General features: G+C 40.1%; 2 protein-coding genes across 6 annotated transcripts in view; one reads left to right on the forward strand and one right to left on the reverse strand.

Annotated features, from left to right (window-relative positions):
* Positions 1–13,219, reverse strand: part of LOC6634228 (uncharacterized) — a 169,799-nt gene that overhangs the window by 64,938 nt on the left and 91,642 nt on the right. The gene's annotated exons all lie outside the window — the stretch shown is intronic.
* Positions 1–13,219, forward strand: part of LOC6634202 (uncharacterized) — a 41,875-nt gene that overhangs the window by 26,922 nt on the left and 1,734 nt on the right. For all 3 annotated transcript variants that reach the window (XM_015169703.3, XM_002057698.4, XM_032437879.2), the window contains exons 9-12: positions 2,238–2,382; positions 5,424–5,683; positions 7,652–7,753; positions 8,892–9,033. In XM_015169703.3, the coding sequence (XP_015025189.1) occupies positions 2,238–2,382; positions 5,424–5,683; positions 7,652–7,753; positions 8,892–9,033 (649 nt within the window). The remainder of the gene's footprint in view (positions 1–2,237; positions 2,383–5,423; positions 5,684–7,651; positions 7,754–8,891; positions 9,034–13,219) is intronic.

Here is a 13,219-nt window from a genome sequence, read left to right on the forward strand (position 1 = left end):
TTGGGTTGATTGTTGATAAATACAATGGAATATTATTTGACATTGAAGGAATAAGGAATTAATTCTTAAACAAAATAATCCCATTTTTAAACATAAAAATGATGAACTGATATTTTCAAAGAGTTTGAAACAAATTCGCTTTTAATGCAGGCAATTAAAGAAGGAATTAGAAGTTTTGTTTATTTTTTAAGCGGAGCTCTTTAGCATTTTTGGAAGGGAAGCGCCTTGAACGGCTTTGATTTTGAGACTATGGAAATCCATTAAGTATGCTAATTACGCGTCGGCTCAGCAAATGCCAAAGTTGGCTGCAACTTTAAGTCAGTGTCGGGAATCTATGAGCGAAAACGTAATAAATTACTTGCAAATAATTCAACTAATCTGATCCGCTCGACCGAAATGTGAGGCGTGCGCTCATTAGGCAAACACTCCCCAGGTTACCCGCACCCTTCAAACTCAACTTCCTTGCTCAGATACTCAGACAGAGACTATAGACCATAAACGCTTGGCAAGTATATGAGCGCACATTTATTATAGCATCGTTTTTTGCCAGCTTGCCAGACGATACAAAGCGCAAATCTTGAAGCTGCCACGCGCCGACTGCGTAAATCTTTTGTGCCAGTGGGCCCACAAATAGGCTTAGGCCTAAATAGACACGCCCGCAGTCACACCGCACCGCATTGCAGCGCACCACACCACACCACACCACATCGCACCACACCGCGCAGCGGCAACAACAATAAATTAAGCTCAGACGCACTTCCCCGGCAGCTGTGCGTAATGAATGTGTGTCGGCAATTGTGTTAATTGCGCAAAATAAATTGTTAAAATAATAATACAAAAGGACAGACTCTCGGCGCGTCATAGAGATAGAGACACAAGGACTTGGCTGCCAAATCTGACAGCTAAGTGTGCACGAGTTGAGTTCCGTATGCGAATATGGCCAGCAGACAATGGCCAATGCACAAATACAAGCACAAATCATCACAATAAAAATAAACAAAAGAAAGGCGCTCGCATTGGTCCTGATTGCGTGATTGCCTCAACCTGAATACATACTCAGGAATCCCCACATTTCTCATCCTGTGCATGCGTTTCCGATGGCCAGCAATCTCTAGCCCGAACAGCTCCGATCGGTGCCTTTGGAGGCACCTAATTGTGGCACGTTGCGCGTGAAAATAGCTTTGTCAGTGCCCACAGAATTAGGGCAATTTGGTTGGCAAATGAGCGACTGGCGATTGTGTACCAGAAATTTCAGGAAATTTAATATTATTAGATGGCATTTTTTTGTATTTGATGTACTTCAGCACTTGTTTTGGTTGGCCCATCACCCGAAGTAGGTTTTGTGAAAATGTGTGTAACATACAGCAGCATCTCATACTTTATGAGATATATGGATATATATTATTAGTCAGCATCAATAAGCGAGCTGATCTGTCCATGTCTGTTCATCCATCTGTCCGTATGCTCTAAGCCGTCGATTTCTTAAGAGCTAGAGCCTTAAAATTTTAATAATGCCCGCGCTGTTCGAGTTTGTTGACAGCCAGACAGTCTTGACTACAGCACTCCTAAGTTTTTTCTATACTCTACACGAATCAGTTGGGGACCATTGACAAAGGTGAAATTATGCAGTTGCTAATTTATGGGACAAGCTTCAAACTCAACAATAATTGAGCGCAAATTGCGGCGCATAATAAAGTTGTGACTTGATAAAAAGTGAGATGCATAATTTTTTGTGAAAGTTATAGGAAAAATTACAGCTACCGCGAAGTGTAACCAAAGTCAAGCGCCATTAATCAAGCAAAGTTGGGCTGAGCCAAGGAAAATAAAAGCACGAGTTGCCCTGTAGGCGCAAATGAGGTGCATGAATCAAAAAAACACCACAATGAAAAGTTTCAAAACATTTTCACAACGAAATTTTTCACCGGCGACAAGGTCGCGCACCGGAAGTGATAACAAAAGCCGCTGACACTTGACAAAGTTGCGAGTTGACACACCAAAAAGAGAGGGAAAACAGCGTGAAAATCAGCGCCACCTGGGGGCGTGTCCAGTTGACAGGGCAGATAAGCAATGCTACGGACAGCCGCTGCCCAGCTCCCAGCCGAATATAACTCAATTTTCGGTGCCAGCTTTGTTCCGGTCGCTCACAGCTGGCACTTGTCTTTTGGTCTTTTAATTAATTCTTGTTTTATTTTAAAGTTGCTTTCTCCATATATCAACCTCTTCATTTCAACTTGCAGAGGCAACGTGCGCGCACTGTGGATGGGCGTGCTCTGGGCCCTAACATCTGGCACTGGCGTGGCTGTGGCCCTACTCCAGGGCTCGGCCGGGCCGCTGATTGGCGTTGCCATATCAGCATCGCTGCTGCCGCCCGTTGTCAATTGCGTAAGTATTCGAAATACACAACAAAATTCAAAACAAATATAAATCCTCGAGCGGAGTGTGCCAGACTATAAAATACCCCGTATGCTGCTACACTGATAAAAAAAACATATTATCGAAACATAAATACGCACGCACAAAACTAAACTCCTAAAATTATTTATTTCTTCCATTGTTGATTAAAATGAATATAATTCAAAAAAATCTGAATATAAAATGAGAGTCGACTATACCCACTCCCGACTATACCCTTCATATGTATATTTCTCGATATTTTGGATAAATAAATTATGTATTTTTATGGGAAAACCTACATTCGAGGTACTGCTGTGTGTTACATACATTTGCAAAGCTACAAATTTTTTTTACAATTTTGCCATTTAACAATTTAACATGTACAGGGTATATAAAATATATTTTTAATTGGTAAGCCGATGCTTGAGCACAAGAGACTTTGACGACAAATCTTCGTATTGATTGTCAGTGGCAACATATGTTATTGGCTTGCCTTCAACCATTGTTGGCGCTTCCCTGAAGCTAAAATCCTACTTGCTGGTGCTCACAAACAGTAAAAATTGTTTGCACAGTTTGCTTCTTGCTGCTTGTCCGTTTGAACAAGATATTTTCGACTTTACTTAGAGCTGGACTTTATGACTTTATTTTAGCTAGACACACCAAATTTGAATATACATAAGTTTTGTTAGAATCACTTAGCTATTTAAACGAATCAATATTTGCTTAGTTTACAATTCAATGTTTTAGCTGTTACAGCTCAAGAATCGCAAAACAATATATTTTATATGAATATAACGAGTTGCAATAAGGGAAATAATTGAATGTTCGTTCTTAAAGCCGAATCTCAATTTCTATCCTATTCATTGTATTTATTCTTTCAGGCTGATATCTGAGCTTAGTACAAATCATTAACTAAGGCGATACATTAGTTGACCGCGACATTTCAGTTGGGTAAAGATAAAAGAACAGGACATCTTGCAGTCGGGAGCTGTCAACTGCTATGCTCTCATCAAATAAATCAAATAGATTTATTTTTTATGTTTTACTACTGCGATACATGTTCTTGAAATTTTATTTCTATTTTATTATCGCAAATATTTGTATTCTTGAAATTCATACTGACCAGAAAGGAAAAGCTAGAACGAAAAGGAAGAAATATATTTACTAATAAATAGTCCTAAAATCTAAAAACCATTTTGACTAGGGTTAGGGCAAGAGCGTAAATCGGCATTGCATTCCTTGTGGGATGGCTTTGTGACTCGAACATAAATTAGGCAAAAATACAATTTGCTCGATTAATCTGAAGTGCAGGGCACAAAAACTTTTGCTCGTAAATCTATTCCACCGATTGCCGAGCTGTAACTTAGCCGTGACTCAAGCACTGGCTCTGGCCGGAGCTGAGGCCTAGGTCCAGCTGTTTGCCTATTTTGTGGCAGCTAACCGCAACGAGTGCATAAATTCCGACCCAATTTTCAAGTGCGAATTGCGCCCAGCACGCAGGCTACCGGATGTTGCGTTAAATTATTAAGCAAGCACGCTCAGTGGACTGGCCTGCAGATAGGTTAGGGGGGAAATGCATGCAAAAACTTGCACAGCGGAAACGACAGTCCAACAGCCAAAACAAACAAACTCCCGGCGACACGAGGTTGTCTGACATTTATCAATTGTGACAGAAAGACAATGGCACAAGGCGGCAAGTCGGCAAGCAGTCGGGAGGCGGCCACGAGCATGACAAAATGATGCAAGAGAGCAAATTATGGAAACGGGCATTGGGCTCTGGGCATCCGTGCTCCCTGGTCGGTCCTTGCTTGCTGCATGTGCTGAAACAATGGGGGCTGAGATCGCTTTATCATCCCGACGATTGTGGTCGAGCAAGTGTGCAAAGCCAGCCAGCAAGTTAAGCCTCTGGCATCGCAACCGCCCGCGCTCCCGATCCAGCCATTGCAACCGAATACGCCCTGCATTACACCGCTTGCTGCATCGTTTTTTTGGCTTATATGAGCTGAATAAATCAGACACACGCACTAAAACTCTGACGCTGTCAGCTATGTCAGGCAGCAGTTGCACGTTTTTAACCTAAAATCTGCTAACTGCATCGCCCAACAGCGTGCCACAATTAATTGCACGCTGCCACGTCAGGCAACGGCGCGTATGAGTAATTACATTTATACTTCTCGCATTACTCATACGCAAAGTTTCCCGCCTGCAATCACTATGGGTTCGCAGTAACATAACAATTTTTTTAAAGATAGATAGTATTTTAAATAATTATTACATTTCTGCTATAAAAACGTCATTATTTTCAGATATGTCTATGTTTATCTTCAAATAATGAGCTTGCAATGGCAATTAGTTTCCAATATGTTGTTCATATTAGTGGCGTTTATTTAATCAAATTATTTACAATTTGTCTTTTTCAGTTAAAGCCGGAAGTTTCGACTCTCTTTTTAAGGGTGCATAGTTACAATGAATAATGGCAGTTTTATTTACTTGCATGCTAACTTTTAATAGACTTTTCTTAGAGGGAAAAGAATTGGTCGTCTTTCTTTAGCAATGGAGAAGACCATTAAATTAGCTAAAAAGCCATAAATAAAAATAAAAATAGAGAACATGCCAGCATAAGAAAAAGGCCACATTCACATGTGGCATAAAAAAAAAATATAGCATACACACACACATTTGCACGAGGCACGAACTTCCGGAATGTTTGGCCAAGCGCTGAGTCATTATAATTTATAAGAGCAACAGAAAAACGAAAGAGCGAAAATTCAAGAAAATAAAAAAAGCACAGAACAAACAATGTGACAATAAAGTTCTTTTGTATGTGCGTGTGCGTGTAAGAGTTACAACAATTCAAGGCCGAAGTCGCTACTTGATATGCTTAAGGCAACACCCGTGCCGCTTTCAATGTGAATTTGGCAATACGTTCGCAATGACCCTATGACCTCGAAAGTCCATGCGTCCTTCCCACACGTTAATTCAGTTATATTGGCCAGTGCTTGATACTGTCTGCTACTTATATTTTACAGGGTCTTTTTTGGTCTATCGCCTGCATATGGCTCATCTATCCGGAAAAGCGTATACCCCACTTGAAAAACGAGGCGATGAACTCCACCAGCACCTACCCATTTCTCTATACGGACTATTTGCCCACCGAGTTCCTGATCAATGGCATTGTGTCCGCCTGTTTGACGGTCGTAAATGTAATTTGCATATTTATAACGGCCATAATAGTGCTGAAAATCAAGGAAGTATCGGCACCATATACGGCTAGTCCGGATCTAAAGCGGTAAGTGGAGACCCTACGCTGATTCAAAGATTTAAATTGTGCATATCAAAGAAAAGGAGTTCAGTGCATACGAGTGTATACGATGCGCTGATATGTGCCACCAATAAAGTCAGGCCAACTTTGTGATATGCACTGAAGTGTTCTTAATAGCAGAATACTTGCTTTTAAGCTTATCATTTCCGGTATGTGCGTCCATTATATGGTTGGTCAGTCGACCGACCATTTGTAAATGTAATTAATAATAGCATCTGGAGCAGCAATAACCGCCAGCAAAACGAACGAAAATAATGTTCTGTGTCCAGTCGTTTAATCATTATATAAGTTCTGACTCTGCCAAAGAGCATGATAAGCGGAAAACTCTTTGTTGTCGTTTGCCTTAAAATCATTTTCATGAATTAACAACCCAAACATTTATTAAATTATCTCAGAATTTGATAAAAGCCAAAGCAAGTAATATTTTTGACTAATGTTAATTAGTTTGTCAACACAGGTGTAGCTAGAGGGAAACAGAGAGAGAGAGAGAGGAAAAGAAAGACAAGATGGGAGATTGAATATGTGCTGTTAACACATACTTTACATTTACAGAATGTTAAATAACAGTTAGTGGGTTGTACTTCAATGTTATCAGCGTTAGCTCAACTAACAGCACCGGTCCAAATCAAGCGTTCAGCAAAACGTTAAGTAACACTTAAATTTCAGAGTAAAGATATTAAAGTCTGTCAGACCGAAAAATAATGGAATCAACAATCAGAATGGTGCAGACATATTTAAAAGGTGTTCATATAATCCATTTAATAAGCATTAGGTCCAGAGCAGATTTTGCAGATGACAAATCGCATTATTAACTGGCTTATTTCTTGCATTTCATAAGAAGTTGGCTAATGGAAATAAATGAGTTTTATGAGTTTTATTGCACGCTCTACTATAATAAATAGCCGTCTAGGTCGAATAGACGCCACTGACCCTATATCCTCTTCATGAGTCTGGGAATCAGCGCGCATTAATGGCCGCTCACTGGCTGGCTGCGAAATGTCTGGTCTGCCACGTGGCCTTCAATCTCCTAAAGTGACGCATTCAATTGTGTGAAACAATTTTTTTATGCAAAACACTTTCAACACTTGCGTCATAAACTGCTCGCAAAATAATACACGCCACAGTTTTTGTTACAGTATGCATTTTGTCGCATATTAAGGCAAGCGCACGCTCCACAGCCCGACACCCAATTGCCCGTGCCATGGCTCTGTTATACCCTGTACCTAGAAAGTCAGGCCCCGTAATATACAATTATAACTATTAAGCAAACTGTCTTGTGGGATGCACATAATGAAATATTATTGTATAATTATCACAATATTTTTTTAAATATTATTAATATTCACAGAGTCATAGGGTACCTTCTAGTTAAGCAGACTAGCTGCAGCCTTATTGTTTTACTATCTCTTTGTCTGTGCACATTTAACAGTTGTTTATGCAATATTTGTGTTTGCTCTGCTGCATTCGACTAGCGGCAACCATCGTTGGAGGGCAACGCACTGCACAAATAAATATCATGGATGGCAGAAGTTTTTATCATTCTTTCGTCCATATGGCTCCGGGGCTATATCCAATGATTTCCATTCCGACTGGGCAAATCTTGCAATACGCATAAAGTGCATGCATTTATATTTATTTATTGAAACTTTGTTTGCTCAGCTTTGGGAAATGGGAGATGTTCTTCTCCCGGGTGGAGAATATGATAATTTTTTCATGATATGTGTTACGCAAAGATGAAGGACATCTCCAAGTAAATAAATGAACAGTATCAATAGAGTTGATATGGCTATCTGTTTGTATATCCTATTTTATGTAGACTGTTTAAAGCCATCGTAATATGCTGCGCTTCGTTTAATATTATTTTATTTAAACCTATGAAAAAACGTATTATATTTTATGTATACCCTTGGCAAAAATCCTTTAATCTTTTTATAGTTTCTGGGAAACTGATCTTCGTACCGTACGCAAGACGAACCGCTCCACGTTCCGTCATCGACAAGGAACGCTCCGAGGCGGGCCAGTTGACAAGCTCATAAGGTAAGTGTAGATGAAAAACGCGGTGCATGAAATTCCAATTTTCGGATTCGTTTATATTTATGATTTTGCAATTGTTGTTTATTGTTGTGGCGGTAATTGAGCACGTGTGCGTGAGTATGTATGTGTGTGCATGCGTGTGTGTGCTTGCGCATGTGTGTGTGTGTATCTGCTCTTGATATTCCCCGAGGCCAGCGCAATTTCATTCTGGCTCAATGGAATGGGAGCCACACGTCTCAAAACAATTTCGAGAGGTAAATAACAAAAGTATTTATACTCATATGTCTCAGCCCCAGTCCAAGGCAGCGTGTTGTTTTTAAGGATATAAATAATTTTGATAGCGGAAAGAAAAGTGGGCAATGTACAAAATGTTTACCGCATAATTGAAATCATTGCTAGAAATTTATGACATTTTTGTGCAAAACCGTAAAAGCAACATTACTGAGCCGTATAATATACAGAATTGGAAGTTTCAGGTTTCCTTAGACACTTGCGTCCAAGCTTTTGAGGTTGGCTACAGAAATTAAAGGAGCGACATTATAATATGCAGAACACTTAAGGCTGACCACATATATTATGATTTTTTTTTCAATTACAAAAAGAGAAAACATTCGTTAAGCAAGATCAAAGCACAATTAAGCCTCAATTAGGGTCAGAAGCGGGTTTCGGGTAAACGGTTCTTTATATAAATTACCATAAAAACAATTGGAATATCACACTTGAAATTCATGTTCCAAATTAGCAACCAGCTGCTGGCGTTTTTAATTTAACGCCCAGTGACCGCGCTGTTTGTTCAAACAACAACTACAACAAATTTATGGCCTGGCCACACAAAGGGCATTGCAAAATTTCCACAAAAGTTTTTCATTTTAACGCTGAATGTAAATTTGCAGAGCAGGTATTATAGTACTTACTCGACGCTTGCTAAAAGCTTAATATCAACTACAATGTAACGTGCATTCGTTTTGGCTACTCTGTTGTTATTAACAGAGCGCCAATTGCTAACAGCCAATTAACATGATAATTGCATATACGTGACATGTTGCCCGAATTGCGAAAGTTTGATTTTAGAAGTATTTCCATATTCATACTAGTGTAAGCCAGTTTCGGCGGGTTTTTGTACATTTATCTTATCCAACAGTGGTGGCAACTACCAGGGCCTAGATGAGGCCCGCAATGCCAAAATGGACACAGCCCTGGAGCGAGCCCTTGCAGAGGCCGAAAGCGATATTACCTTCAGGAAAGTCAAACGGATGAGCTACTCGAGCAATGCGGCAGGCGGAGTAAGTAGCAAATAAGAAATATAAAAATTCAACTAAAATAAGCGTCTCCCACACGGATAAATATTTATGGATATTAAAATTTAGGCATGCGAGCAAAGGCATAACTTTGATATATATATTTAAACAATTTCGTAACGTTATGTTTTAATCTTTCCCCGCACGTATGTGTGAAATGGATGTCCATAGTTTAAATTTGGGTGTAGCAGCTGAATTATTGCTTTCACTTCTTCCGATTTAATCGCTCTAACGCGCTTTCTCTTTCTTACAACTCTTTTGCCAGCCGCTCCTTGTCGCACTAATGTAAATCTTTCTCTCCTTCGCACCTGTCCGACACGTTGACTGTGCAATAGATGTGGTGATATCGGATGACATTGTTGCGTTAGCTACAATCGCAGTTGTGGCTGTTGTGGTTGTCGTTACGCAGTCCAACGTTGCAGCCATGGCGGTACAGCAGGTGAGAGTGTCGATGGCTGTGCATGGCAGTCCATCGGCCTGCGGCAACTGGAACGGCATATGGCCAGAAGGGTGCAGTCGAACTTGATTGTCGTGGTGCACATCGTAACCAACTCAGTTTTACTAATTAAAAAAAGTATGAACTAAGCTTGGGTCCAAGATTTATATTGCTTACCCAGCTGATTTGAATATGCAAAATGGCAACTTTTTGGTATTTAATCAGTTGTTGGCTGCTACGCGTATCATAAAACCAAATATGAAATGGATTACGCATGAGTATTTCAATTAAAAGCGGACTTAAATCAGATCAAATGTTTTCTTTCTTTTATGCAATTTAATTTTATTGAGGCTTAGAGGCTATCAGCAATTAATTTTGTATCACAAGACGGTTTCGTCTTCTGATATTAGCCCCATTTCTACGTACAACGATTCGAACACCATTTCCATTTGGTCTTACAATTCTTCTGATACGTCTGTTTCCTCGTCGAACTCCTCCTCTGCGCCTTCTCACAATAACTCGGACGCGCCTCCTTCTCTTGCCGCCCTTGTTGCCACCTGATGTCGATGGTGTCGTGGAATCCGAACCGGCCACAGGAGTTGTTGTCTCACTATCGCTTGGTACTAAGGTCGTATCTTCTTCTTCTTCCTCTGTTGGCTCTTCCTCTGGGAGAGTGTCATCAGCGCACTCTGGATCGGCCTCGTTGGCTGGATCGTCACAGTCGATGCAACCAACGGGATCGCCAGGCGTGTCGCAAATTTCCGCACTGCCCATCGGCACGCAGGCCATAAACAACGCCAGAATAACGAAACTCAAAGTAATTGTTTTGACTCTCATCTTAATCCAATCGAATGGCGAGTGATAAGAAACAAGCAGAGGTTTCGCCTTTTATAGGAAGTTTCAAATTCGATCTACTACATTAATTGAATATTTGGACAAGTTTATCCAGTCGCTTGATTACTTTGCGAGTAGATTTATTGTTTTAATCTTAAATAGGTAAAACGAGTATGAAGGGCTGGAGCGAATGCATGTGACAGGCGACGACCTAAGTCGATCTAGCCTTGGGCTCTTCAAAACTACTTGAAATAGATTTAATTCAATACATATGTATTGTATTTGTTGATAGAATGAAAGTCTACATAAATATGTTATATATCATTATCAATATCTCGTATTCGGCGATAGATTCAGGGCATCTCTTAGTCGGGCATACCCGTAAAGTACACACAAATAATACTCGTACTTAAAATTTGCTCCAAAAGAAGACGTCATATTTGAATTGGATGTACATCTGGGTATTTGATCAGTTGTCACTTTCAGATAACACAATATAAATAATCTACCGGTATTTTTTTTTATGTTATAATTATTTACACAAAAAAATTATCCAAACACAGTGTAAATATACCAAAAACAGGTGCATTGGAATCAGCGTTAAGTTACCTATCAAAATATTTTATATCTATGAATGCTAGATATTTGCCATCTTTTTATATAGTAAAGTTAAGTTAAGTTTAAGTTAAGTTATGTTTTTATATAGATAAGCATACTTTTAGGCCTTAGTTACCCATCCTCAGTTTACATTTTGAACGATTTTTTACGCCGATAGAGAAAGACGATTGATAAATCAGGTATTATTTCAGAACAGAGCAATATTAGAAATTGATATTCAGATTTTTTGTATCTACTTCGAAAAGATTTCTGCAGACGGTTCCTTTAGAGAATAGATCTTTCCGATGTAGCATAAAAGATTTTATATTGCTTTGTGAAAAGATATAATAATCTAAAATTGTTAAAGGCATATAACCTCACACCAAAGACAATACAAACACTTTTTTGTTTATTTTGTCTTTGCTCACACCCTATGAGCTTCATAACAAGCCCTGCTGTTTTGTTGGAGCTAGGGGAATACCTGTAATTTGTCTTAGAGCTCAGCACATTTACTTTGATACACTAATAATGATGTTTGTAATTGCAAGAAGCATAACAATTAGAATAACAATAAGTATCTGCTTATCGCATTTGTCAAGACCCTTTCACGACCCTGGGGTAAGACAGCTTCTAAGTGAATTGCCAGCAATTACGAGCAAAAGGGAGAGACTACGGAACATTAAGAACTGACCTCAATCATTAGTTGATAAGCGCGGCAAGAGTTGAATGTACAGCCACCCATGAGCTGAAGATGCCAGCCCAGACACTCCAAGGATAGACAGAATATGAACCAAGTGAGGGGTCATCATAAATCAATGCGTAGCTCAGTGCAAGGGAAAGGTCAGCCCCAGCCACGCCCTTTGTCGCGAAAAAATAACTGGGGATTGCATGTTTATTGCTGAGAATGGTCCAAGATTTATGGTAGATCCAGATAAAGTCGTTGCAGCGAGCAAAAACAAATGTCTGCAAGCGACTGCAGTGAGTCCTTCCACGAAGGATGTCGCAACATAGACAAAAACTGCTTCGCATGCTGGCCCAAAATCCAGACTCTTTGCTGGATGTGCCGCGGGCGTCGAGTTCGCGATGTGGAGATTGAATTGAAGACGTGCTGCTCGGAAATTGAGCGACAATTGAAATATGTCAATTCAGGGATATGCCAAGAAAATTTTGGGAGAGATTTGAACGTAAAAATTGCATTGAATGCGATGGTGAGTGAACTATAAGTTGTTCTTTTTACTCCAAAAGGTATAATGAATGATTCGTTAGAGTCATTATTAAAAGATAAGAGTCTAGGATTTGGCAGGCCGGAACAATAGCTGCTGAGTAGCAAACTTTTAGTGTAATAATGTTAAAAAGGTTAAGTATACGCATGGGATACACGCGAATTTAGATGATTATCAAAGAGTTTATTATCTGCCGCTACGCAGGAAAGGAAAAAAAAACTTTCGTAATTTCCCGTTTAGCAAAGGGACGAAAGTCCCAATTAAAAGTTACTGGGAACCGGGGAGGCATCCAAGCGTCAATTGCCACAAATCAACTTTTACATTAATTCATTTTGCAGAGATGAAAGCCGAGGTGGAGAATGAGAATCCAAATGGGAAACGAGTACAAGAATCAAAACGAGAACGAGAACGAGAATGTCAAGCAGGCACTTGAGTGAGTGACAGTCAAGACATGCTCCAAATATTTAAGGCCTCAGTCGAAGCAGAGTCCAAAACAAACTTGATAAGTTGCTCCGGGGGCTAAAAGTGGGGGGGTTACACTCTGAACGGCTTGTAATCTATTTAAAGTGAGTCGCGGCCACTAAAACTCAATTAACCCCGTTTGACGCAGCATGAGGCAATTGAAAAAGACAGAGACGGCAAGACAAATGAAAAGAAGAGGGCTAGAGAGAAAGAGAGAGACGAAAAGCGAAAAAAAAATACCACAGACAGAAAAGAACGTAGAAATCAAGGCAAAAGATTACAAACGGAAATGGCTGGACATTAAGTGGGCTTGAGGGGGGGGCTCTTCTATAGATAGATATATGCATGTTATATAGGCGTGGCATGGACGGCGTTCTTGGAGAATTTTTCACTTAAAACCGCATTGATACTCAATTACCAGTGAATGGGTTGCCAGGTTTACGGATTGCGGGGCCGCTGCCACTCGAACTTGAGCGAGCACCGCGAACAGCAGAGGCGCAAAACAAACGTCGGATGTTGAGCACAGGAAAGCGGAAACACTTTGCAACGGAAATGAAACATCAATTAAAGTGGCGCACTGCTCAACGGCCGCACAAGATACGCTGGCAACCCTGCTCGC

This window comes from Drosophila virilis, chromosome 4 (genome assembly GCF_030788295.1).
Source record: "Drosophila virilis strain 15010-1051.87 chromosome 4, Dvir_AGI_RSII-ME, whole genome shotgun sequence".
NCBI lineage: Eukaryota > Metazoa > Arthropoda > Insecta > Diptera > Drosophilidae > Drosophila > Drosophila virilis.